Source organism: Paroedura picta, chromosome 5 (genome assembly GCF_049243985.1).
Source record: "Paroedura picta isolate Pp20150507F chromosome 5, Ppicta_v3.0, whole genome shotgun sequence".
Lineage (NCBI taxonomy): Eukaryota > Metazoa > Chordata > Lepidosauria > Squamata > Gekkonidae > Paroedura > Paroedura picta.
In genome coordinates, this window is record NC_135373.1 from 19,610,387 (window position 1) to 19,638,316 (window position 27,930).

The 27,930-nt window shown below is 47.7% G+C and overlaps 1 protein-coding gene across 1 annotated transcript; it reads right to left on the minus strand.

Moving 5' to 3' along the window:
* Positions 1-8,907: 8,907 nt before the first annotated feature.
* LOC143838973 (urokinase plasminogen activator surface receptor-like) lies at positions 8,908-27,415 on the minus strand. The gene is made up of 7 exons (XM_077340858.1): positions 27,276-27,415; positions 19,693-19,803; positions 18,620-18,766; positions 17,275-17,436; positions 13,319-13,459; positions 12,556-12,702; positions 8,908-10,027 (listed from the first exon to the last, which is right to left on the minus strand). Exons 1-7 carry the CDS (start codon positions 27,328-27,330, stop codon positions 9,762-9,764), a joined length of 1,029 nt encoding a protein of 342 aa, XP_077196973.1. The 5' UTR covers positions 27,331-27,415; the 3' UTR covers positions 8,908-9,761.
* Positions 27,416-27,930: the final 515 nt, after the last annotated feature.

The following is a 27,930-nucleotide window of genomic DNA, read 5'->3' on the forward strand; positions in this document are numbered from 1 at the left end:
GTTGATGCCAGAAGTGACATCATTGCAGGGGGATGAAGATTGCCCCCCCCCCCGCCACCCATTTTGTTGGGCTGCTTTTGCAGGTATCAGCATGAGTTCCCAGGAGTTTGCTTGCCATGAGATTCAGGCGTTTTTCCTAAGGCACCACATTCACAACCCACAGAGCCACATGACTCCTGTTTGCCCTGTGCACCACCCCTAACACACACGTACAATTATATAAGAAGAAGAGCGGGGTGGATGGGGTTGTACCCCGCTTTCCACTACACAGAGAGAGGGGGGGGGGAGGAAGGAAGGAAGGAAGGAAGGAAGGAAGGAAGGAAGGAAGGAAGGAAGGAAGGAAGGAAGGAAGGAAGCTGTTGGAATGAGCTCCTGGAAGAGTTAAGGGCCCTGATGGAACAGGGCCGGTAAGATGGAGCTCTTCCACCATGCATTTGGTTGAGGTCAGGCTAAGAAGATCAGGTCCCTTCCTATATAGGCCCTATTTGAAGGTCATCGGGCAGGAGTTACCCCCCAAGTGGGGGTTGGGGACTGTTGATTGCTGTAGTCGAGTGTGTGAAGAAGGGAGGGGAGCATTAGACTAGTTTTATTGCCAGGGCATAGGATTGTGTATTTTTCTTCTGTTTTATGTGATTTTATCATTTTACTAGGCGCCTCTTGTGGCGCAGAGTGGTAAGGCAGCAGAAATGTGCTGTCGGAAGCTGTCTGCCCATGAGGCTGGGAGTTCGATCCCAGCAGCCGGCTCAAGGTTGACTCAGCCTTCCATCCTTCCGAGGTCGGTAAAATGAGTACCCAGTTTGCTGGGGGATAAACGGTAATGACTGGGGAAGGCACTGGCAAACCACCCCGTATTGAGTCTGCCATGAAAACGCTAGAGGGCGTCACCCCAAGGGTCAGACATGACCCGGTGCTTGTACAGGGGATACCTTTACCTTTACCTTTATCATTTTACTGTAAACCACCACGAGCCAGCATGGCCTGAGAGTGGCGATCAATAAATATAATATTAACATAATATAAATAAATATAAATAAAGAACCTTTTTGTTTTTTTTATAATTTCTTGCTAGCCTAAGCTCATACTGAGCTTTAGCTTTTCTAACACTCTCTCTACAAGCGCTGGTTATTTGTTTATATTCCTCCTTGGTTATAAGGTCCTCCTTCCATTTCCTACATGTGTCTTTTTTATTACTTCTTTTGAAAGCTGTTTATGGAGCCTCCATGGTTTCTTTAGGCTCCTTCCATCTTTTCTTCTCAAGGGAATTGTTTGTGATTGAGCCTTCAGTATTTCACTTTTGAGAAAACTCCCAACCTTCTTGGACTTCCATCTCCTTAAATTTTTCTGACCATGGGTTTCTACGCAACATAACTTTAAGTTTGTTAAAATTTGCTCTCCTGAAGTCCAGCCTGTATATGTACAGCTTTTCTCTTCTCCAGGGTCATAAAGTTCAAAATCATATGGTCACTACCATTGAGCCCACAGCTTTTATCTCATCAACCAGTTCTTCCCAGTTGGTGAGAATCAAGTCTAACTAGCAGGCGGTCCTTCAGATATGAGAGTCTCAGACCGCGAAGGGCCTTAAAGGTCAAAGTCAGAACCTTGAACCTGATCTGGACCATAACCGGTAACCAATGCAGTTGCCTTAGCACTGGCTGGATATGGGCCCTCCAAGATGTTCCTGTGAGGACCCTAAAGGTCACATTTTGAACCAGCTGTAAGTTCCGGGTCAGAGGCAAGGGCAAGCTTGCATAGAGTGAATTACAGAAATCAGTTTTGGAGGTGAGGGTCACATGGATCACCATGGCCAGGTGTTCAGAGGACAAGCAGGGTGCTAGTAGCCTCTCCTGACGAAGATGATAAATCGCCTGGTGGGCTACCATTGTAACCTGCGACTCCATGGCCAACTAATGCAAATCAGCTAATGCGATTAACAGCAGTCCCCCCACCACCCAGGCAAGGAGCAGACAGGAAAAAAAACCACTCAAACATCACACACTCTCCTGCAACCTAAATACCAGTGGTCCCCAATCTGCGGGCACCGGGCCGCGGCTCCCTCTCCCCGCCCCCCCCGCAGTAAAAAACTTCCCAGGCCGCAAGCTTGCGGCCAGGGAAGTTTCTTACTGCAGGAGGGCGGGGAGAGGGAATCAGGGCCGGCCGCGCCCATGCGGGCGCGGCCCGATGCGCGGGCATGGCCCGCGGGTGCGGCCCGATGCGTGGGCTCGGCCCGCAAGTGCGGCCCGATGCGTGGGCGCGGCCTGATGCGCGGGTGCGGCCCGCAGGCGCGGCCGATGCGTGGGCGTGGCCCGCGCGGGCCGCGGGCCGCGCCCTGATGCCCTGCCAGTCCCCAACCTCAGAAAGGTTGGGGACCACTGCTATATACCATTGCACACTGCCATCACAGACTGTAAGAAAGAAAGAAACACTCACCAGTAGCTCCCGAGCTGGCACTTTCTCCTTCTCCCTGCCCAGGACAGATAGCTGACAAAAGCATCCTGTTTGTGAAACAGGGATTTCAGCTAGCACCCGTCATCTCTGCGTCTTCTACATCTTTAAATTGGATGTACAATAAAAGAGTTATAAAAAGGAATGATTAAAAAATATAGTTTTTGTTACGCTATTATATTTGTTCCAAAGCTACTTTGATGTTTCGTTATGTCATTTTTGTGAATTATACTTGAGTGTGTATTTTGTGAGTAAACTGGGATTTCCCCCTCATTTTTTGTGTTTGTTTTTGGGGTACCTCCCCTATTTGTTGATTCCCACCTGGAGATTGGCTACCCTACCAGAGGAGTGAGGAAAGGGGAGTAAAACCTCACTCCCTTTATGTTGGTCAGCTTATTCTTTATCAGTGCTGCTGCTGGGACAGAGTTTTTAAATCTCTCTTCCCCAGGCAAGGCAGTCCACCACACCCCCACTTTGGGACCGGGGAAACCCCTGCTTAGGCACATCCCCCTTGCTTTAGGGAAATCCCTAGGGGCAATCACATCTTACCTGCCCTCCTGTCCCTCAGGCGATGGCTGAGTAAAACTGGGAACCACATACCAATCCCAAGCCCCACTGGGCAAAGGCCTTATCCATTTTCCTGAAATATGGTAAGGGTGCCATATTGGGATTGGTGCTCAGAAACGTCAAAAGACCCAGGTCCCAAACCATTATCTGAATGATCCCTGAGATAATGTCATTTTCCTGAGCCTTATAGTTTTCTCAAAGATGCTTATGATTTTATTTTTAACTAGATATTAAGCCCGCTGTACCCAAAATACAGCGAGTGCTAGCGTGGTGGGTGGATGGATGGGTACAAGGAAGGGAGAAAGGGAGAAAGAGAGACAAAGAGAAAGACAGAAAGAAAAAGAGGAAGACAGAAAGAGACAAAAGAAGAGGGAGAGAAACAGGGAGTGAGAAAGAGGCAGATAGGATAGAAGGAAGGAAGGAAGGAAGGAAGGAAGGAAGGAAGGAAGGAAGGAAGGAAGGAAGGAAGGAAGGAAGGAAGGAAGGAAGGAAGGAAGGACAAAGGGAAAGCTGGGAGGAAGGAAGGCAGGAAGGGAGTCAGGTAGGTGGCATGAAAGGGGACAGGGCAGGGGTGAGAGGAAGAGGGGGTAAGGTGCCATGGGGGGAGTGGACAGTAGCAATGGATGGGGGAGGTGGGGGAAGGGGTGGGTGGTTGGGGGCTGGTAAGCAGCAGCGGAGGTGAGCAGGGATGGTGGAAAGATCACGTGGGGGAGGAGGGAGGGCTTGTTCGGGGCAGCGGAGGTGAGTGGCGATGTGGGGGCTCAGGAGGCCCGACGGGCCACACAGGAAGCCCGACGGGCCCGTCAGGCTTGACACCGAGGTTGGAATATCCTGCATGGCAAAGGGACAGGCCCGCCGCGGCTGCGCGGCTATCCATTTGCCGGGACGAAGCTCAGGGGGCCACCCTGACCACCACCTACCTTGCTTGGCTGCAGGATAATGGCGGCGATGGGGCAAGGTGGCCGACATGGGGGGGGGGCAGGTCGGCAGGCGCTTTGCAGCTGCCGATTCATGTCAGAGGCCAAGGGGCCAATTGGCCCCTTGGCGGCAGACTGACAACTGGAGGGCTCAATCGCCAGGTGCTTTGCACCTGGTGATTGGGCCCTCCGGTTGTCAATCCAAGGGGAAGGGGCCAATGGCCACCCTTCCCCATCCCGGACAGGGCCCACCTCAAGGGCCCTTACTGCTTTATTTATACCGCTCCTGCGGAGTGGTTTAAAGATGTTCCTCTCATGTTAAGGATGCCAGGTCCCCCTGGCCACTAGCCAGGGATGGAGAGGCAGGGTTGGGAAACTCCTGGAGATTTGGGGGTGGAGCCTCAGTGGGGTACAATGCCATAGAATATGTCCTCCAAAGCTTCCATTTTCTCCAGGGGAACTCATCTCTGTTGCCTGGAGATGAGGTGTAGTTCCAGGGGATCCCCAGGTCTCACCTGGAGGCTGGCATCCCTATTTCCTGTGCCGCAAGAATGCAGTAGAAGATAGTTCATGTAAAGCAAGGTTGACAATATGGAACAAGCCAGTCTACCGGTTTACTTCATTTCCTCTTTGCAAAACCAGGAAATTTCCCAAGAAGTAATTGTTACAAAAAACTAGAGTGTTTTTTTTAAGGAACCATTTCTGCAACAAAAGGTTGTGAAATATTTTGGACCCCCACCCCACCCCGGATGTTTCAACATTGTGTGCCTGCGTGCCTTGTGTCAGTATAGCAATTAGAAATGGCACAACAAAATCAAAGTCCAGTATCACCTTTAAGACCGACAAAGATTTATTCCAGGCGTGAGCTTTCGAGTGCAAGCACTCTTCCTCAGACTATGATCTTCCATCATGACAGTGGAAATATAAAGCAAAAGTTAATTCTGTTAAATTAGTAAACTGTGTCACAACATCCAAATACAGCGATATGATAATTCTTTGCCAAAACAGCCAATCTGTACCCTTGAATTCAGTTGTACTTCACAAAAACATAGGAGAAATTAAACTGTCTATGTCAGTGATCAAAGCCTCCCACCCCACCATTTGCTGCCGGCCCCATCTGTCTCCATCCAAGTGTGAAACATCCCTGCAAGGGAATTGCTACACTGGCAACTATCTCATCCTAAGACCAGGGAGTCAAACTCCAAATTCCATTACATATCACTACCATCACCTTACAGTCACATTGTCCCAAATAAAATAAATTGTGAGGAATGTGGATACGCGTTAAACAAGGTTAAGCTTGCATTGTGAGATAAAAAACCAATGTCCTTGTTGAGTCCAGGGTACGTCATAGTTTTGAGTGTTGTAATAACTTGCATTTCTGCAATCTCCCTTTCTAGCCTGTTCTTGAAGTTCCTTTGTAATAAAACATTTATTGAATGTCCTGGAAGGCTGAAGTGTTCTCCTACAGGTTTTTCAGTTCTGTGGTTCTTGATGTCAGACCTGTGTCCATTAATCCTTTGGCGGAGGGTTTGACCTGTTTGCCCTATGTAGAGAACAGAGGGACATTGTTGGCATTTGATGGCATATACAATGTTGGAAGATAAGCAAATGTATAAGCCTTTGATGGTGTAGGTGATGTTGTTAGGTCCAGTTATTGTGGCATTGGAGTGTATATGGTAGCAAAGTTGGCATCTGGGTTTTTTGTAAGCTCTAATACCAGTCCATGTTCACATTAAATGCTGCATTGGAGTGGCGGGGAATAAATATAATAATAATAATAATAATAATAATAATAATAATAATAATAATAATAATAATAATAATAATAATAATAATAATAATAATAATAATAATAATAATAATAATAATAATAATTGTTGTTGTGGGTGAGGAGTTGTTTGAGATTGGAGGACTGTCTATGTAAAAGAAAAGGTCTACCCCCCCCCCCGGTGCTTGGGAACGAAAACTGTCATTATCCAGTAGAGATTGTAAGTCACTGGTGATGCGTTGTACTGTCTTGAGCTGAGAACTATATGTAACCACTAGTGTTGTTCTGTTGTTTTCTCTTTGGGGTCTGTCTTCTAACAGGTTTTCTCTTGGTATCCTTCTGGCTTTGTTAGTCTGTTCCTTGACCTAACTGGCTGGGTAATTTAGTTCCAAAATGGTTTGCTGTAGATCGTTTTGGTGGGAATCTCTATCTGTGGGATTGGAGCAGATGCAGTTGTAATGTAGGGCCTGGCTGTATACAATGGATTCTTTGGTATATTTAGGATGGTAGCTGGAGGCATGCAAGTACGTTTGTTGGTCAGTAGGCTTTCGGTATAAGGTGGTCTCTAGGCATCCATTGTTTATTTTTACAGTAGTGTCCAGAAAATATATTTCTTGCATAGATTGGTTGGTTGCCAGGTTGATAGTGGGGTGAAAGTCATTGTATGCCTGCTGGAAAATATCCAGGGCTTTTTTACCACGTCTCCAGATGATAAAAATGTCATCAATGAATCGCAGCTCTAAGAGAGGTATGAGTGGGTGAGCATTCAGGAATTCCCCCATGCATTCAGGAAGAAGGAGGGAGGTGAGGCTGAGAGAGCTCTGATATTACTGAAGAAGAGAATTGGTTCTTATATGCTGTTTTTCTCTACCAAAGGAATCTCAAAGCGGCTTATATTCATCTACTCTTCCCTCTCTCCACAACAGACACCCTGTGAGGTAGGTGGGGTTGAGAGAGCCCTGATATTACTGCTCGGTCAGAACAGCTCTATCAGGAGTCTCAAAGCAGCTTCTAGGACACAACAGACGCCCTGTGAGGGAGATGACGCTGAGAGAACCCTGATATTTACTGAAGAGTTGGTTCTTATATGCCGCTTTTCTCTACTCAACGGAGTGTGAAAGTGGCTGACATTCGCCTTCCCTTTCCTCTCCCCACAACAGACATTCTGTGAGGGAGGTGAGGCTGAGAGAGTCCTGATATTACTGAAGAAGAGAATTGGTTCTCACAGAATGTCCTCCCTCACAGAATGTCTGTTGTGGGGAGAGGAAAGGTCACCCAGCTAGCTGCATGTGGAGGAGCGCGGAATCAAACCCGGCTCACCAGATTAGCAGTCTACACTCCTAACGATCGTTAAACACTTCGGCACGGTTTGGCCGCCTCAGCGATCACTGAAGCATATGGCAGGCAGTGCTATGGCATGGAGAGGATGGGCAGCGGCGGTAGCGGCAATGTGCCAACCAGCTGCCGCACCTCCTCTCGGTGCCATGGCACTGGCCTCTTACGCGCCGCGTTGGGCTTTGGTGATCTCTGAGGCGGCCAAACCACGCTGAAGCACTCAACCCTACTCCTAACCACTACACCAATCTGGCTCTCCTGTGGTCAAGGCCAGGCGAAACTCTCTCGGGCCATTGACCTGTTTGAACAAGCAGAACCTAATGCTCTTCAGGGGATGTATTCAGAGAGGTGGTCCCCCAGGTAAGCTGGGCCTAGAATGCAAATGGCCTGAAGGGTCAAAACTGGTATCCTGAACCTAATCCAGTGCACTCAGAGACAATGCAGCTGCCTGAGCACAGGGAGTATATGAACCCTCCACAGTATTCCAGTGAGGCCTCTGGAGTAGGGTCAAGGGAAGGCCCACACAGAGTGAGTTACAGAAGTCTACTCTGGAGGGGATATTTGCATGTGTGACTGTGGCTAAGTGATCTAGGCCAGGTATGGCACTCATAGCCTAGCCTGGTGTAGATGGTAGAATGCCTTCTGGGCTTCTTTGGTGATTTGAGCCTCCTTGGAAAGGGAGGCATCAAGGATCACGCCCGGATTCCTGATGGTCTGAGTAGCAGCAAGTTGTACACTGTCCATGCTAGGCAAACAGGCTTCCTCCACGGGTCCCTTCCTACCCAGCAACAGGACTTCCATCTTTGAAGAGTTCAGCCGCAGCCTCCAGACATCTGGCTAGTTGAAGTCTGGCTGGCTGCCCATCAGGAGGTAAAGCTGGGGGTCATCGGGATATTGATGGCATCCAAGCTCAAACCTTTGCACAAACTGGGCAAGAGGGTCCGTGAAGATGTTGAATAACATTGGGGAAAGGACTGCCCCCTGCTGGACACCACATTGTAGCGTCCAGCAATGGGATCGGTCTTCCCTGACTGCAACCCCCAGCCTTTGACCCTGGAGAAAGGAGACTAATGCTATCTCCTGAATCCTAGCATTGACCAGATGGCAAGCTAACAGTTAATATAATAATGACATGTCTATATGTCTATAATAACTACAGCCTCCAGGTTGGGGCTGGAGATCTCCAAGAACCACAACTAATCTACATGGCTAGCGTTGCCAACCTCCAGATGGTGACGAAGGAGAGACAGAATCTATCCAGTGGCTTAATTAAGCATAAGAAGATAAAAAGTCTCTTATGTTATTTATTTAGGCTTTGACTCTGCCAGATAAAATAACATAAGAGACTTTTTATCTTCTTATGCTTAATTAAGCCACTAGATAGATAGTCACTATTTTGGAATCGTCCATTTTTTTTCGTGCAACCTCCAGATGGTGGCTGGAGGTCAGCTGGAGAAAAGGGCTGCTTTGAGAGGTGGGCTCTGGCACTATACCCCACTGTAGTCCTTCTCCTCACAGGCTCCACACCCAAACCTCTAAATGTTTTACCAACACAGAGCTGGTAGCTTCAACTTTGCTTGAGCACCTGTTCAGTGCCCCTCCCCAACCATGCCACAGCAGGTGGCCACCCAAATTTCTGGGAAACCACGAACCCCCTGGGGAGCTCTCATGGAACCCCTGGGTTCCGTGGAGCCACGGTTGGGAACCCCTGGGTTATGATGATTTCCCTACATTTCCCAGCAAAATCCCACTACAATTCCTCAAGGCCTGCAGGTAGAGAATGCAACCGATCGTGGTCACCTTGCTTGCAATTAATGTGTCAAACCTTCATTGCAATACTATAAAAATAGTTTATTGACATAAATAGTGCTTATATATAAAATAATAATGAAATAACTGGAAAACACCATTCCCAGGTGACTGACATCCTTCCGAAGGGCAAGCTTGGGGAGGGGGAAAGGCAGCCATTTCAGGGGAGAGGGTGCTACCGCAAGGCCCACGTTTTCTGGACAGCCTTGTGCAGGGGGATGTGTCCGGTGGGAAGCTACAAAAGGAAGCTAGCCAAATCCTTGAGGGCGGGAGTCCTTTGCCTCAATAAATAACAATAAATAATAAGGTGGATGTTTCTTGGTTTTGATTTTCATGGAGTTAAATTGATTTACCAACAGGGATCTTTAGCTAGAAGGGATGTCAGCATGCTTGCTTTAATTCATTCCCTTTACTCTCCTGAAGCTGAGAATAGGACCCAGAAACCCTAAATTCCCGTCCTGTTTAGGGATGCCAGATCCCAGTTGGGACCTGGGGATCCTCCAGTTTTACAGGAGAACCTGGTTGCTTTGGAGGGTGGACTCCACTGCATTATACTCCACTGAGGTCCCTTCCCATCCTAAATCCTGCCCACTCCCGGCTCCACCCCACAAAGTTTCCAGGACCCTAGTCCTGTTCTTCTTTAACACTCGTCTCTAGCTGGCCCTCTGCTTGAGTTCAGGTTCTAGGACTCACATCTGGAACATCTGCCTGCTGCCCTGGAGAACAGGACGGGACGGCTGAGAGAGTGGGCTGGAGTTCCTCAGCAATATGGGAATTGCACCCTGCATAGACTCAGAGACCATGTCTACTTCACACATTAGTTCATAGCTGCACTGAGGAACTGGGGGAGAGGGAGGAGTTCCAGAGATGAGCTCGGCTGATCCATGGCCCAGGGAGCACTCTGAGGTTGGTGCTGAAGGTCAGGAGCTCTCTGGGCCGAGCAGAAAGGCCAACCAGAGCAGCAGACTTGCTGAAAGCAAAACAAGGGGGGCCGGGAGGTTGTGGCTGGCCTGGCTCCTGCCAGAAGGCTTCAGAGTGGTCTCATCTGTGATCCTGCTGTTGCAGAGTTTGCCGGTGCAGCAGCGGGTGTGGAGGGCTCCCAAGTTCTTGTAGATGGCAGTATAGGGGCTGTCGCACCATAAAGGGGAAGCACAGCCTTTGATGATGGAACTCTGTCCGGAGACACCTGAATGGAGAAACAGACGGGACATGAATTCAAAGATGAACCCCCAGGGGCTGTATTCTGCCTTCTGCCCCCAACTCCCTGCATAGGGTTGCAAGCACCGCCTTGGTCAAATGCCAAAATATTTCAAGGGAAGATGGAGTTTGGAGAGAATGTGGTCACTTCTGTGTGGCGCTCTAAGACTTTCTCAGAATTTCTATGGTAAAGACCATAGAGAAAAGGGGAATTCCTAGAGGGCCATTGTGTAGTCCATTTTCTGGCCATTCTTTTTTCTCCTGCTCCTCAATTTCTTGCACATGGGAGAGGAGGACCAAGGGCTAGGCAAAGAGTAACAAGGGGCTGATTTTGAAATTGGTTTACAAAATCAAACAGTATTAATTTCTGGGCATAAATCAAATTACAGTATATACTCTCATATAAGCCGAGTTTTTCAACCCTTTTCTAAAGCTGAAAAAGTCTCACTTGGCTTATATGTGGGTTTTTTAAAAAAAAGCTGCCAGACTAGACATGAGGGTGGGGGTGGGAGACATGTATACTTAACTGAAGAAGCAGAGGCAGGAAGAAACTCAGCAAGCCCAGGTGGGACAGTGGTAGGGGAGGGAAGAGCAGTCTCCACCTTCCCACCTCACTGCCTTAACAAGGCTAGCACGAGGCTAGCATGTGCTGCTGCTTCAGGAAGCTCTGAAGCCTCTGTTTCAGAGGGAGAGCAGAGAGCAGAAGGAGGAGACGCCCCTAGAGGAAGGAATGGAAAGTGGAGGGAACACCCGGCTAAGAAGAAGGGAATGGGACAAGAAGAAGAATTGGATATAAAAAGGCAAGAGGGGTCAGAGGGAAAGAGGAAGGAGGAAAGAAAAGAGGGAGGAGGAGGGTGGGATGAAAAGGGGGAAAAAAAGATCCTGCCCAAAAGGGAAGGGAAGGGAAGGGAAGGGGAAGGGAAGGGAAGGGAAGGGAAGGGAAGGGAAGGGAAGGGAAGGGAAGGGAAGGGAAGGGAAGGGAAGGGAAGGGAAGGGGGAAAAGCCACTATCCAAACTCCAGCCTCAGCTTATATGCAAGTCAATAAGGTTTTCTAGCATTTTGTGGTGAAATTAGGTGCCTCGGTTTATATGCTGGTCGGCTTATATCCAAATATATTTGGTACAGGTTTTTTACCTTTAAAGCCCTAAAAAGCACGGGGTTATGGTATCTTAAGGACGGTCTCCTCCTAAACTATCTAGCCTGCTCATTAAGATCTGTCTCCCAGCCCCTAGTTAAGATCTAGTTTGGAAAATACCTGGAGATTTGTAATGGGGGAGCAGGGGAGGGCAATGGTTGGGAGGGGAGGGACCTCAGCAGGGTATAGGGCCATAGAGTTCACTGTCCAAAGCAGCCATTTCCTCTGGGGGAGCTGATCTTGGTTGTCCAGAGATCAAGTGTAATATCAGGAGAGCTCCAGATTAGCAACCCTCAGTGAGATGGGGGGCAACTAGAGACAGGGACTTTTCTGTGGCGGCCCTTTGCCTCTGAAAAAACCTTTCCCCTTCCTGTTAGACACCAGGCCAAAACACATCTTTAAAAAAAAACAGGTTTTCAATTAGGGTTGCCAGCTTTGGGCTGGGGAATAATTGGGGGCTTTGGGGGTGGAGCCTGGAGTGAATGGAATTTCATTCGGGCAGGGACCTCAGTGGAGTAGAACACCACAGAGTCCCTCCTCCAAAGCAGCTGTTTTCTCCAGGGGGACTGATCTCTGGGCCTGTAAATCAGCTGTAAAACCGGGGGGATCCCTAGGTGCCACCTGGAGACTGGCATGCCCAGTTTCAATTAAAGGTTTTATGTTACTATTTTTTCCCTCTGCATGGTTGCACCACTCCTGGGGTTTCTTGAAGCCTGTCAGGGGTTTCTCAACGGTAAAGAAGCTGAGAAAGGCTGCTCTGTACCAATATCATCTATGTTTCCACTTCGCAAATCTTCTGAGTGAATTAATTAGTGGCTCTAATGCCAGATGAGAGGGCGGGGCCAACTGTCAAGTGTACCCGAATGAGAGAATTCTGTTAACCCTTTCCCTCCCAGAGTTACACTATCCGACAACAACGTCACACTAGGAGCTGAGAAATGAGGGGTCGGGTCTGCAATCTGTTAGAGAAGCTTGTTGGGGGATCTTGGACCAATTGCATGATCTCTGACTGAGCGACCTCACATGTAGGCATATGCTTGCTTTCAGTAAGCAAACTCCTGCGAATGAACTACACGGCTGTGGAACCTGGCTGAGGATAAAGTGATACATGAAGTAAAAACCATGGAAGGAATAAGCTAGGAAAGAATATGTATTCATTCACTCCAGTCACAGAGGACTAGGCCAAATTTAGTTCTGCAAAGCAGCCATTTTCTCCATGGAAACAGAATTCTGTGTCTGGAGATCAGTTGTAATGCCATGAGAACTCCAGGCCCCACCTGGAGGATGGCAACTCTACTATTAATAATTCTGAGAGTGAAACTTGTCCATGCAACTTGATCTCATGAGAGAGAATGTGGAGCTGTTAAGAGGAGATACTCACCGTCTATTCCTGAGGCCTCTAAGCACTGGCTCATGGGCCCCCGGCACTGCTCCTGGGTGATGTCTTCAGGAGCACAACCATGGCTAAAGTTCCCCTCACAGCTGTAACATGTCGCCCCATTCAAGGGAAGGGGGGAGGCTTTATAGTCTGCAGGAGAAAGAATGGAATACTGTGAATATGAAACGGGAGTCAGTGTGGTGCAGATGAAGAACCGCGAGATCTGGGGCACTTCCACACATTCTCATTTTCCCCCTTTTCCTTCATGTGCTTTGCTCCCTCTAGTGGTCAACATCGCTGTATGTCCGGCATATGTCCCCCCCAGATTTAAACTGCAAGTTTTTATGTTGGGCATCGAATATCGAATTGACCACTAGAGGCAGCAAAGGATATGAAAAAAGGGGGGAGGACCAAAGCAACAGGGACATACAAGCGAGAAAAATCAGAATGCATGAGGGCTTTCTCAGGATCCAGACAGGATTTGACTTAGAAGCAATGATTTATCTGTGTAAAGAAATAAAATAAATATTGTGACATTTCACTGGTGAAGAAGGCCCTCTAGGGCTGCAGGCTTTGGATTTCAAAATACTGTCTCTTGCCTATGCGCTCACTCCCCGAAATGGATCCATTTCTGTGGGTTCATTCAACCCAGGCCTTGTTTATTTGTTATTTTACTGCATTCTCAGGCTCCAGTTGCCTCCTTCTTAGGATCTCCTAGCTACATTACGCACAACCCATACAATAAATAATCAATGATACATCTCACCTCGGGTCTCTTTGTTGCACAAGCTGGAGTTGCAGCACTGGATCAGGTAAAAGCTGTTCTGGTTATGGAACCCCAAAGTCTCCCAACAGTGGGACAGCTGCGCACAACCTTTGATGTGCAATTCGTCCTGGGGGAAGAACTCTGGCAGAGGAGAGAGAACAGCCATTGGGAACAAATTTAGAGTCCAGCGGCACCTTCGAGACCAACTAAGTTTTCCCCCAAGGTATGAGCTTTCATGTGCATGCACACGTACTCAGATGCAATGCCATGGAGTGGAAGGAATCAGTTCAAACTTATAGGTAGAGTGTGAGAGTAAATTAACATAAGGTAAAGGTATCTCCTGTGCAAGCCTCGAGTCATGTCTGACCCTTGGGGTGACTCCCTCTAGCGTTTTCTTGGCAGACTCAATATGGGGTGGTTTGCCAGTGCCTTCCCCGATCATTACCGTTTACCCCCCAGCAAGCAAGCTGGGTACTCATTTTACCGACCTCGGAAGGATGGAAGGCTGAGTCAACCTTGAGCCAGCTGCTGGGATCGAACTCCCAGCCTCATGGTCAGAGCTTCAGACAGCATGTTGGCTGCCTTACCACCCGGTGCCACAAGAGGCTAATTATTAACATACAGCATAATAAAAATGTCTCACAGGTTCCAGAGATAAACAGGAAAAAACAGCAATTTAGATTTGTATGTATTCACTTGAGATTGAATTGCACAGGAAACATTTGGCCACAATAAGAATTTAAATGTCTACATTAGGACAACAATGGGCAAATAGATAGCCGAGGTCTTGCTCTTTCTCCCTCTTGAATCAGACGACCCACTTGAATCAGCCATTGGGAATGCAGCCTTTCACCTCTCCGAGTACCAGTGGCAAAATGAATGCCAGCCAGGGAAGAACGGAAGCTCATGCTAGGAGGAAACTAGCACCAACCCTTCTATTGTTGTGATATAAAATGTTAGCATGCAGGGGTGACCAAACGACAGCTGTCCAGTTGTCCATGGACTACAATTACCATGAGCCCCTCCCAGGGGCTCATGGTAATTGTAGTCCATGGGCATGTGGAGAGACACAATCTGGATGCCCCTGTCTAAAAGGAAAGGGGGTGAAGCCAAAGGTCCAGAAAGCTGCCTATGCTCAGCTTGCTTGAGAGATGGCCTACGCTCAAGCATCCCCCTCTGTTCTGATCAAGGGAACTACAATGTGCTTTTGCATCCTTTAAAGGCATTCTTTCCAATATTCCACCCCCGCCTTCTGACTGTGATAAAAAGATTCCAGCCTCCACCCCGACTCATTTATGACAAGCGCCCATGAAGGTGCCTTATACGGGATTAGAACATCTGTTAAGGATGCCACCTTCCAGGTGGGACCAGGAGATTCCCAGATTTACAGTTCATCTCCAGGAAGCAGCGATCAGTCCCCCTAGGGAAAATGGCTGTGTTGGAGGCTAAACTCCATAGAATTATTCTCCACTGAGGTCCCTCCAACGCGTATCCTGCCCACTCCTGGTTCTGCCCCACAATTCTCCAGGAATTTTCCAACCCGGAACTGGCACACCAGCAATGCTCCCATTCATTCACTGTAATATAATTAGAGGCATAAATAATTAATACAATGCCATTATATTAGAAGCAGAGACCAGTTACAGGTATTTAATGAATATTTGAGAAGATCATGTTATGAGAAATAATTTGTAAATATTGACCTAAATGAAGACATTTTACTGTATAAAAGCCCAAAGGCAAAACATGGGGAAGGGGTGTTATATTTTGGAGCTGAAGTCTGTGCTCAGGTATGTCCGACAGTCGAGTGAAATACATGAAAGGAAGATTCAGTTTTGTGGAGGATGAACCTTTGTGCAAGATTATTCTTTTGAATGTGAAACATAAGTAAACATGATTTGAGCTAACAAAAACCTGCTTGTACAAATTGATATCTGGCCTTTATGAACAGCAGTTGCTTTTTGTTGTTTCCCATCCTTTGTTGTATTTGCCTAATTGCCTCCAGCTAGAACATGTGACCTCCTGCCTGACTATGCAGGTTGTTCACTATTGCTTGGGGGGAAATGGAGGGGGGGAATAAGAGTTGTGCTCATGCTATGACATTCCTTTCAGCACAAACTGGTAAGTAGGGTTGTGATGTTCCCCTGGTGATCAGAAGAGAATCAGGAGATTGGGTTGCCCTATCCAAGGCTAATTCTGCACTTACTTTGTTTATTCCATGATGGATCCTGCTGAATTCAGATCGATTTGAACTCGGGTCTTTCTCTATTCCCCCCACCCCCCCGAATTGAAACAGAAAGAGTTCTGTACTTGATTGGGGAAGCTTAGAGTGGGGAGGGGAGCCTAGCGCAGCAGGAGCCTCTTTCTTTTCTTGAACAAAGGAGGGGGGAAAGGATTGGAAACAGCAGAGGAGGGGGGAATAAATCCAAGAGCCAAATCTCTGCTGAGAGAAGTTAGAGCTTCTGGAGCACAGTCACTTTAAGGGAAGCCTTGCAATTGGGAACCAGGAAGTCTTTAAACTGATGCCCTGGCCAATCAGGGAAGACTGCTCTGCTACAGCGTTGTAGGCATGCGGTAGCAAGTTAATTCACAAAAAAGCAGAGAGCTGCACATTTACTGATTGGACTCAGGAGTGATTTGCCCAGAACAGTGAGTGGCAAGCTGGGGGGGGGGGGCACGGGCGCTAGCCCGCTGGTAGGCAGGCGCAAACATGCATGTGCGGCAGCTTTGGGCATGCGCGTTAGCACCCACCTGTACCTGGGCCTCCTTCTCTCCTCCCTCCCAGCAGAGTGGTCTGCAGCCTGAGAAAGGTTAGCGGCCACTGCTCTAAAGTAATTTAAGTTTTATTTTATGATCTTTTTTAAATTGCATTATATCAAATGACCATATTCTTTTGGTCTTTTATGTATTAACTTCATACAACTTGGTCTGAACAACTGTAATAAAGTTTGAACTGAACTACTGATGGCGATTTTTCAAATATCAAGGGTTATATCCACTTCTGGATATTGCGGGGGAAAGGTATGGTCACTCCAGATCAATCATGCATGTTGCAGAGGGAAAATTTAAAGTGCCCCAAATCAAAGTGGAAATTGAATTTAGTGTAGACGGCAGGGATTTATTTGAGCTGGCAATGGGCAAAAAGCCCTGTGCAGACTACACCCAGGTAGGGAAACTCCTCAAGATTTGCAGGTGAAGCCTGGGGATGATGGCAACCCACCCTCTGAAGCATCACTTTTCTCCAGAGGGGGTGGGTGTCAGATTTCTATAGTCTGGAGATGAGCTATAATTCCAGGGGATCCCCAGGTCCTACCTGGAGGCTGGCATCCATTCCGGGAAGTGACATCACAGTGTCAAGGCGATGTTCTAGAATTCTAGAGTGTCGAGTTGATGCAGATATGTAACGTCTGCATATACATCAGAAGGAAGAATGCCAGACACATCCCCATACATGCCAATATCCCTTTTTGTTTAGAAGAAAGAAGAAGAGTTGGTTCTTATATGCCGCTTTTCTCTACCCGAAGGAGGCTCAAAGCGGCTTACAGTCGCCTTCCCTTTCCTCTCCCCACAACAGACACCCTGTGAGGTGGGTGAGGCTGAGAGAGCTCTGATATTATGTAGGCATGTCCTGTTAAATTACAGAGTTCTCCCCCATCATCTTCCCCTACCCAGCTGCTCCACGAGATCTGGCAACCCTAATCAGAAGTGATATCACAGCACTGGCTTATTCTCATGGCCCCGCCTCCTCAAGCTCCCACCAATTACTAGCAGTGGACTAGGCCACACCCCTAACCAGTCCCACCCCAAGGTAAGTGGGCTCCAGATCCTGGCAGTGTTCCAGGAGACTGGCTTTGCTTGAACATTCCCTCTGGGCTTTCTGCCTTGGTCTGATGTTGACTTTTTGGAGGGATTACTCTCTGGGGCGATGAGAAGGATCGTGGATGATGAAGACCCACCTTCTGGCACCGTGAAGGATGTGATGTCCACACAGTGCTCTCCGGGCCTTGAGCAGCGCATCTGAGCCAGGGTGAGATTAGAGCAGGACTGATCGGCAGAGCCACAGGAATAGCACTGCCTGAGGTTTGGCGGGTGACCCCGGGCAAGGAGGACGTCCAAGACTGCCAGGGGAGAAATCGGCAAAGGGAACAGTTAACCGTGTCCAGTTCAGCAGGTGATTCTTTATGTGTTTGCCTAGGAATAGAAACAAACATTTCCAAGAGAAAAGCAGGTTTCATTGTTTTAGATGACGCAAACATGTTAGGCAATACCTTGGATATGGTGGCCAATTTTGGGTTGAGAAATTCCTAGAGATTTGGGTGGGGGGGAGAACCTATGAAACTGCCTTATGCAGCATCTCTGCAGGGTCTCAAGGAGAGGTCTTTCTGGTCCCCTCCTGCCTGGTTCTTTTGACTGGAGATGCCAAGGACTGAACATGGGATCTTCTGCATGCCAAGCAGCAGCTCTGCCACTGGGAGACCAAATGAGGCCCTGTGTGTTAGAACTGTGATGGGATCGCCTAGCTTTAAAAAAGAACCTCTCCACCCCAAGGAGTATAATTAGGGATTCGGGCAGCCAAGTTGAATAGGAGTCAGATCCTCATCCCATTCTGCTGTCAGCTCTGCCGGGGCAAAAGACAGGCAGCGTTTGTGCTTCCCCTTTTTATAGTACTAAAGTGTAAGCAGTGTGAGGAGTAGGGTTGCCAACCTCTAGGTCAGGACTGGAGTCTCCCTATAATGACAACCCATCTTTTCCCCTGCAGGAAATGGCAGCTCTGGGAAGTTGTCTCTATGATATCACATCCTGGCTGAGTGTTGGCAGAATCTGAATGTGCAGAGAGTGTACAGCACCAGGCTGCTTAAAATAATAAAATAGTTTTATTTGGAAGAAAAACCGCTATGGAGACAGAGACAGAGACAGAGACAGAGACAGAGAGACCTAACTACCTAGCTGCAGTCATTCTTCTGTTCTTTAACAAGTGTTCTAGAGGGAAGAAGTGTGCTCAAAAAGCAGGAAGTCTCCTGTTCAGTCAAAGAGAGCACCGGAGGAGATGATTTGAAAATCATCAGGAAATTCCTAGCATATCTATGCCTAATATAACTCTCCTCCAATGCCCCCTACAGGGCACTTGTTATATTCTGCTCAATTATGCACACTGCAGATCTTACAAATTCCAATACTTTCCTCCCCAAAATTCACCCTCCCCAGTCTCTACCCCTAAATCTCCAGGAATCCCCCAATCCGGAGTTGGCAACCCTGGGGGGAGGGAGTGGTGAGTATCCCTTTATGTTCCTCTCAGCTGACCATAAGGGGTGTGTTCATTGCAGAGTTCTCTCTCGCAGTGCTCTTCCGCCAGAAACACAACCTGGTTGTTGGAGAGGTACGAGACGGAATTGTTGGCTTTCCCACTCACGTCGCAGTCCTTGTTGTAGTACGTAGAGATCCCTGATCCTGTGAGGAAAGAGGGAGGGAGACTCAGGAAGATTTTAAACTGCAGTTCAAAGCAGTCTTCACTTACGGCCTGAACGTGTCATCACCCTTTGCCTCAGAAGTCACATGCAAGAAGAAAACTGTGCTAGGTCCCAATCTTGCACCTTTCCTTATAATTCAGGCAGATGGTTCACCTATATTTTATAGCAGCATCTCATGTATATATGGTTATCTGTCAATTTACATTTTTTATTTGTATGTTTTCGGGCAGTCCTTAGAACTGTTCTGTAAGCTAACGAGCCACCCTGGAAAGGTGGCATAGACATATTTAATGGGGGGGAAAAAGAACAGCCATAAATGTTTGAAAGAGAGTGGCAAAATTACTCAGGGAACGTAGGAGGGTGACCTTACAGGTACTTGCCAATAGGTACCCACCATAAGCAGATTTCCCCTCATTTGCAGATCTGGGTGTTTTAGCTCAAACGTTTTCGAGCATATTAAAATAGACATATTTCCCACTAGATTTGAGTCCCGGGGCACCTTAGAAACCAACCAGATTTGCAGGGTGCAAGCTATTCAGAGTGGAAGCTCAAACCCCAAAAATCTGTTTAGTTTCTAAGATGCTACAGGGCTCTTAACTAGCTGTTTTACTGCAAACCAACATGGTTATCCTCTGAAATGTATAATTCCAGGACCACTAGGTGGCTTTCAGAGCAATCCTCCTTATAGACTAGAGGTGAGTGAGTGAGTGAGTAGGCCAGAGTATGGCCACCCCTAAAGGGTTAATAAGCCCTTTCTTTCCACATCGTTGTGAGGCAAATTGAGGCTGCAGTTGACATTGGATAGATGGAACAATCCATGTGATCCTCTTCTCTCAGTTTGAGTGTTTAAGGAAATGGGGAGGGGAGACCTTCTGACCACCACCCACGGCCCTCTGCGAAACTCACGGGTTAGTGTTGTCATGACAGTAGTGCGGCACCGGTCTTGGTGTTCTGGGCAGACTTGAGCTTCCAGGCAATTGCTGTCTCCATCACAAGAGTAGCACTGAAGACCGAAGGCTACAAGACGAAAATGAGAAGGGAAATCCTTGGGAGACCAAGCCTGGAAGCGGAACATGAGGGCTGCCTATTTAACTGTCCAGCAAGTTCCGGTATGCTCTGTCTCATAAACCAGCCTTTCTCAACTTTTCTTACCATTGAAAACTTCCTGAAACATTCTTCAGGCTTCAAGAAACTCTGGAAGTGATGCCAGAAGGCCACACCTCCCTGCCACGCCCTCAGAAGACACATGTCACCAGAAGTGACATCACCCAGGCACTTCCACCGGAAGTGACATCAAGCTCCATAGCCATGCAAGAAGCGATCCAGAGGCCTACTCCGCTGGACCAGGAGCAGGGATGGGACAGGCATCCGCTGTTTCGTCAGCCCTACCAATCCCTCCCATGCAATTAAATTAAAATGTGATTAGTTATTTCTCTGGACTCCTGTTGCTACCATGCAATGAGTCTCAGCCAGCAAGGATTCATATGGCCAGGGCTCCTCCCCTTTCCGACCCCTCCAGGCTCATCACTGGACATTTTGGAAGGGGCTGGGTGGTTCGATATAGCCATATATGGTCAAATCACCCAATTAAAAAAAAAAGTTATACACACGTACACACAATTAATTAACTTCCACCTAGTTCACGAAATCCCTGTTGGGAAAACCTGTCATAAACCATCACAGCCAGCTTGGTGTAGTGGTTAGGAGAGCGGACTCCTAATCTGGTGAGTTGAGTTTGATTCCCCACTCCTCCTCCACATGCAGCCAGCTGGGTGACCTTGGGCTCACCGCAGCACTGATAAAGCTGTTCTGACTGAGCAGGAATATCAGGGCTCTCTCAGCCTCACCTCCCTCACAGGGTGTCTGTTGTGGGGAGAGGAAAGGGAAGGCAACTGTAAACCTCTTTGAGACTCCTTCGGGTAGAGAAAAGCAGCATGTAAGATCTTATTCTTCTTCAGTAATATCAGGGCTCTCTCAACCTCACCTACCTCACAGGGTGTCTGTTCTGGGGAGAGGAAAGGGAAGGTGACTGGAAGCCACTTTGAGACTCCAGGTAGGGAAAAGCGTCATATAAGAACCAACTCTTCTTCTTCAGTAATATCAGGGCTCTCTCAGCCTCACCTCCCTCACAGGGTGTCTGTTGTGGGGAAAAGAAAGGGAAGGTGACTGTAAGCCACTTTGAGACTCCTTTGGGTAGAGAAAAGCGTCATATAAGAACCAACTCTTCTGCTTCTACATTAAGGAGACTGACATGAATCTGTATCTGTATTAAACTGCAGGCTGGAAAAATGGGCCCTGCTCCTTCCTCTCGAGATGGGCTTCTTGCAGGAGATGGGGGAATTGTAAGCTTGGAGGTGAAATGAGACTCCACAGCCATCATGAAGTTCCACTGGAATGGGATCTCCCATCTGGCTGTGCTCTGTGAACATCCCATAATGATTAATGAAAGGCAGGCTTTGGACACTGCAGTTCTTTGGGGGAAGGGGGGTGGTAATAATCCAAGAGGCTGGTCATTGCAGTTCTAAAAACACTTTCCAAAAATGGAGGTTACTTTTGACTAAACCTGTTTAAGATGGAGCCTCTCGTGGCGCAGAGTGGTAAGGCAGCAGACATGCAGTCTGAAGCTCTGTCCATGAGACTGGGAGTTCAATCCCAGCAGCCGGCTCAAGGTTGACTCAGCCTTCCATCCTTCCGAGGTTGGTAAAATGAGTACCCAGCTTGCTGGGGGTAAACGGTAATGACTGGGGAAGGCACTGGCAAACCACCCCGTATTGAGTCTGCCATGAAAACGCTAGAGGGCGTCAACCCAAGGGTCAGACATGACCCGGTACTTGCACAGGGGATACCTTTACCTTTACCTTTATTTAAGATGGCTTTTACCCTCCCTATTTCTTGTTAGAAGATCCAGGATCTGTAGATCGCATGATTCAACTGCATATGAAGAATATCCTATAAGGGGCATTGGGGGAGATGTGCAGTTTTCATATATGATTAGTAAATTACTGATATTTTTCAAATAATCTTCTGTGTTTTGATTGGCTCATTTAGAGACTTCCTGCTCCTTGGATCACACTTCCTCCCTGCTTGCCCCCACAACGTCAGTTATACTGAAAGGTCTCTTTTCTTTACATAGTTGTGTCTCTTCTCAATAAAAGTATTTTATCCTCCTTTGCGTATTTAAACCCTACCCGCATTCCTGCCCTCATCAGTATGTTCAAATCCATTTCAAGAGCCCTAGACTAATTGCAGGTGTTCCCCCCCCCCCTGCACACACACATCTCCTTGTTTCTGCTCTAACCACTAGACACGGCTTTCCTCTTTGAGAGCCAGGGCGAGACCTTAGAATCGCTGGATCCCCGTTTTGATGGGAAACAAACATTTTCATTCTGATGCATACTTGTTGGATATTTTTTCATGATGCTAATTTAGCTATAACTGTTGTAGGAGTCATTCTCTCTGTTGTAAAGGAAGTGTGCTCAAAGATGCAGGAAGTCCCCTGTTGACAATGGAGATTATTTGAAAATCAGAACAAAGTTCCTATTCTAACTATGCTAAATACACATCTCCTCTGATGCCCCCTGCAGGACGCTCTTCATATTCTGCTCAGTCATGCACACTGCAGATCTTGCATATCCCAACAACAAGCAGGTGGGGGTGCCAGGGTGGGGTTTAGGGAGTGGAGGGAACATGGTAAGATATAATGCCACAGAGTTCACCTTCCCAAGAGCCATTTCCTCAGGAAGCAGGATAAATGTGTCCAACAAATAAGCAATAAATCAGCCACCTATGTAGTCTGGGGAACCCTGGTCATTCCTGGAAATCTCTAGTCCCTACCTGGAGGCTGGCAACTCTGCACGCTGCCTGGTAGTGGGAAAGATACACACCAATCATACCCCCACCGTCTCCTGTGGATAGCTTGTGAGTGGCCCTAAGCAGAGCTGGCTGACTCACAACATTGGAACCTAGAGCTGGTCAACCCTCTTCTCTCTGGAACTCAAGCCCCTAAGTGCATTATACCAACCTACCTCACAGGGCTGTTGTGAGGGCTCAAAGATAACCCGTAGGGCTTTTGAGCACTGCAACCACTGACATGATGTATAGTGAAATGTTGTGCCCACACTATTCAAGCCTGCCAGAAAGGTATAAAATATTGACCATGATAATTACATGTCCTTTTAGTTACATATATTGGAAATTTCAGCTAAAGTTTTTTTCATGATTAATCTCTGCATTCTCTGTGACCGTTGACATTGTGCATGAAGTCTTCTCCGACCCTGGCTGAAATAAAATCTCCCTTCTTCCCTTTCTGAACACCTGCAGGATCTCGGATGCTGAGTAAAGGCTGGCAGGATGTGAGTCTGTCTATTGAGCTGGATGCAGGGAAATTTCAATCAAGCAGAAAGGAGTGACTAACAAATCAGAGAAAGGACCTCCTGTCCACTTAAGCCCCCCTACAGCTAAGACATTTGTATTGGGTGGAAGCAAATGAGTACACGGATGATCAGCCGTCATTATTTTCTCTCCTTTAGAATCAAGAAATCATAGAATCACAGAATTGGAAGGGACCACTTGGGTCATCTAGTCCAATCCCCTGCACTGTGAAGGACACTCACAACCCTATCGCTCATCCACTGTAACCTGCCACCCCCTTGAACCTTCACAGAATCAGCCTCTCCATCAGATGGATATCCAGCCTCTGTTTAAAAATCTCCAAAGATGGAGAACCCCCATCTCCCGAGGAAGCCTGTTCCGTTCTAACTGTCAGGAACTTCTTCCGGATGTTTAGATGGAATTTCTTTTGAATCAATTTAATCTCATTGGTTCTGGTCCATTCCTCTGGGGCAAGAGTGAACAACTCTGCTCCATCCTCTGTATGGCAGCCTTTTAAATACTTGAAGATAGTTATCAGATCCCTTCTCAGTCATCTCCTCTCCAGGCTAAACAGACCAAGCTCCCCCAACCCCCTCACCATCTTTGTTGTCCTCCTCTGGACACGCTCCAGTTTGTCTGTACCAAACTAGAGCAGAGTAAAGTGATATCCGTGATCTGGCCATGATACTCTGTTTGATGCAGCCCCAAATCCCATTTGCCTTTTTAGCCACCGAGTCACACTGCTGACTCATGTTCAATGTATGGTCTACTAAGACTCCTAGATTCGCACATACTACTGCCAAGACAAGTCTCCCCCATCTTATATTGGTGTTTTTGGTTTTTCCTACCTAAATGCAGAACTTTATATTTGTCCCTATAGAACTTCATTGTATTCATTTTAGCCCACTTCTTGGGCCTATCAAGATCATCTTGTACTCTGATTCTGTCTTCGGTTGTGTTTGCTACCCTTCCCAGTTTAGTATCGTCTGCAAATTTAATAAGTAGCCCCTCTAATCCCTCATCCAAATCATTTATAAATATGTTGGACAATACAGGCCCCAGGACAGATCCTTTCAATATGATTTCACACACACACACACACATTGCAGGGCTTTTTTTTTTTTTAAGCATGGACTCCTTAGCCCTGCTAAATGCTGATTTTGTTCTAGTCCGTGGCATAGAGAATTCACATTTGAAATATTTAGGACAGGATCTGCACCTTTTCACCTCTCCTCCTCACTGGGAAGACTTGTGACAGATTTCACACAGACTTCAATGTTGCAAAAGGCTTGCAAACTGTAAATGCTACTAATTTGCAGTTCCGCAAGACGTTGCACACAATCTGCCACACTCCCGAAACAGTCCCGCAAAAAGCGATTCATTATAGCGCTTAAAGGGAAATCGGGAAAAGTGGATTCACTCTCCAAAAAGCGCTACACTCTTGCAAACAATCTGCAACACTAGCGAAAAAGACCTGTGCGTTCCCATTGTTGCGGTTCCAGCAAAGTCCCTCCCACTGGCTCTCTTCTCTGAACTTCCGGAGAAGCGATCACCAATTTTTTTTCGGAGCGAGCAGAAAGCAACGAACCGGCGAGCCTTCATTCACCCAGCGAGGCTTCTCCGGCCACAGTCCCTCCACAGAAGTGCTTTAAAGTAGTGGTCCCCAACCACCAGGCTGCGGCCCGGCAACGGGCTGTGAAGGCCCTGGCACCGGGCCGCGGCTCCCTCTTCCCGCCCCCGCAGTAAAAAACTTCCCAGGCCGCAAGCTTGGGGCCCGGGAAGCTTCTTACTGCGGGGGGGGGGGGAGAGGGAAGCAGGGCCGTGCACGCACATTGCGCATTCGCTTCACTTTCGCGCATGTGCGAAAGTGCCATGATTGCGTGATTTCGGCCGCGCATGTGCGCATGCACGTTCCAGCTGCGCATGCGCAATGTGCTATTTCGGCCACGCATGCATGGCGGTTGGGGACCACTGCTTTAAAGCTCCCCTAAGTCACCAAGCACAACACAGCCCCGTTTGCAAGTTCCCTTTATTTTCGGCCGAAAATCGCGCCCGTGCAGGGGGGGGGGGGTTCTTTTCAGTCAGGGGAGCGTGGCAACGATGAATCGCCAGCTCACACGCCAGCTGCCAGCTAGATGGGTCTCTCCCTTGCAATGAATTAATGCATATTCATTGCAACGTGTGTGTGGTTGTTTAAAAACTTTTCTTAAAGGGAAAGGGGCTTTCCCGGAGCATGATAACAACCACCCATTGGCTGGTCGTTTGACTGATGGCCAGGGGCGGGACAAAGCACAGGAAAAATCGTTTCCTGTCTAGCGATTTTTGCAAGACCGGAAACCTGTGGGAAACAAATGAAACGCTACTGGATTCCACTAAAAAAGCAGGTATGCGTAATGCCGGGATTGCACTTTTAAAAATAGCGTTTCTGCTTTGTGGGACCAACTGACAACATTGGTCCTTGTGCGGAATCAGCCTCTTAATTGGAGAAGTGTGACAAATGATTGAGGGGGCCCAGCTCCTTTTTGGCTATAGGCCTGGACCTGCTACACAAAACCACTTCCCATAAAAACTCCAACCCCCAAAGAATGGTATCGAGAAGTCCTCCTCCTCCCTAATTCACCGTCTTCAGCCAACTTCTCCTGCTAGGCATGCACTTTTAAGTCTTGAATCCAGGGGATTCCTAGCCTGGATAGGGCAACTCTGCCCCCCCCCCATCCCATACCCTGCTGCCCACCAGATGAACATGGTAACCCAACTACGAAACCTCTGGCTTTGTGCCCCCATCCAGATATAACTCACTCATTGTATTTTTAATGCATCCTACAGGTTCACTATATGTGGTTGCATTGTACCCAGATGTAATCTCAAAGCACGGCAGGCAATCTCCTGGAAACAACAGCTTCTAATTCACTGGACCCAAAACTCTATTCTGGTTTGAGGAACCCAGAATTAAAAAAATAAATAAACACCTCACAAACGACAATCTTGTGTAATGGGACGTCATCCACTAAAATAACAGCAGCTGGCCATCCATGCGGAACAACTGCTTTAACAGCAGGGTGGAGAAAGAGTTAAGCAAGACCAGACTGTATTAAGACTGTGTTAAGAAAACACCAACCGTTAGGTCCAGGGACTCCTGGCCGGCACTTTTCGGCCCATTCACACCAGGCAGAGAACATTTCGCCCACAAGCTTTCCATTCTAGCCCTTACAGGCCACTCGAGAGAAGAACGGAAAATGGTTTCCTTTCATGTGAACAGCTTTCCTGTCAGTGTGCCGCTGCTTCCCCTCTCTCACATAAGACCCCCATTTTCTTACTAGGGATGAAATCTGCTTTGAGATCAGAACTTGCCGCCATCTCAAGAACACATATGCTCTGACTACTGAACCTTGCTACCTTCCTCAAATTGGAAAGCCATCTTAGAAGGAGAAGAGTTGGTTCTTCTATGCCACTTTTTCTCTACCCGAACGAGTCTCAAAGCAGCTTCCAGTCGCCTTCCCTTTCCTCTCCCCACAACAGACACCCTGTGAGGGAGGTGAGGCCAAGAGAGTCCTGATCTCACTGAAGAAGAAGAGTTGGTTCTTCTATGCCACTTTTCTCTACCCGAAGGAATCTCAAAGTGGCTTACAATCACCCTCCCTTTTTTCTCCCCACAACCCTGTGAGGTGGGTGAGGCCGAGAGAGCCCTGATATTCCTGCTCGGTCAGAACAGCTTTATCAGTGCTGTGGTGAGCCCAAGGTCACCCAGCTGGCTGCATGTGGGGGAGTGCAGAATCGAACCCGGCTCCCCAGATTAAAAGTCCGCACTCCTAACCACTATAACAAGCTGGCTCTCTTAGATTGTAAGCTAGTAACATCTAACCACTGGAACAACTGCCCTCACCAATTCCGGGGCAGAAAATTATAGTCAATTGATACATACCAACATGGCACAACATATGAGCAGAAATATATGTGTGTAGATAGATAGATAGATAGATAGATAGATAGATAGATAGATAGATAGATAGATATTAATTCATTATGTATTCATTTAATTTATATACTGCCCCACACTATGATGTCTCGGGGCAGCGTACATAGAACAAGTAAGAACAAAATCTACACATATATTTTACCCTGAGCCACCAGCGAAGACAGGAGGCAGAAACAGATCCAGAAGAAGAAATGCATATCCTCAAGGAGCGAAGGGAGAGAGGCGATGGGTTTCTAATGTGCAAATGTATTTCTTTTCCCCCTCTGCCTCTTCTCAGCCCTGCAAAGATTCTCTGCCAGCACTTCTTGGTCTGTTTATTCTTTTAAAAAGGTTTTTCCCTCTGGCCCCACCTCTGACATCATTTGGAGAGGAACTTCACCTCTCCCCCCCCCCCGCTGAATCTGAAAGGATGACACAGCCAGTAGTCAGACTAGTACAGGAAGAGGGGGGGGGGAGCAGTGACTTTGCCCGCCTGTGTATACACTACAGCTCAATGGCTTTTCCTTGGCATCTGCTCTCAGTGCATCCGGGAACGTATAAAGTCATTTTTGAGGCTGTAAAGCCACGTGTTTCAAAGGGCCACTGAACATGTGCAGAGCACAGATCACTTTTGCCTTCATTGGAGTCTGCTTGGTGACAGGAAGAGAGGATTCCAGGCCTGGAGCATGAGTTTATAGCTATATTTTTGAATGTATACCTTGTCTTTCTCTCTGGCGGGGACCCAAAGAGGCTTATATTGTTCTCCTGAGAAGTAGGTCAGGTGGAGCATGTGCGACTGGCCCAAAGTCACCCCACAA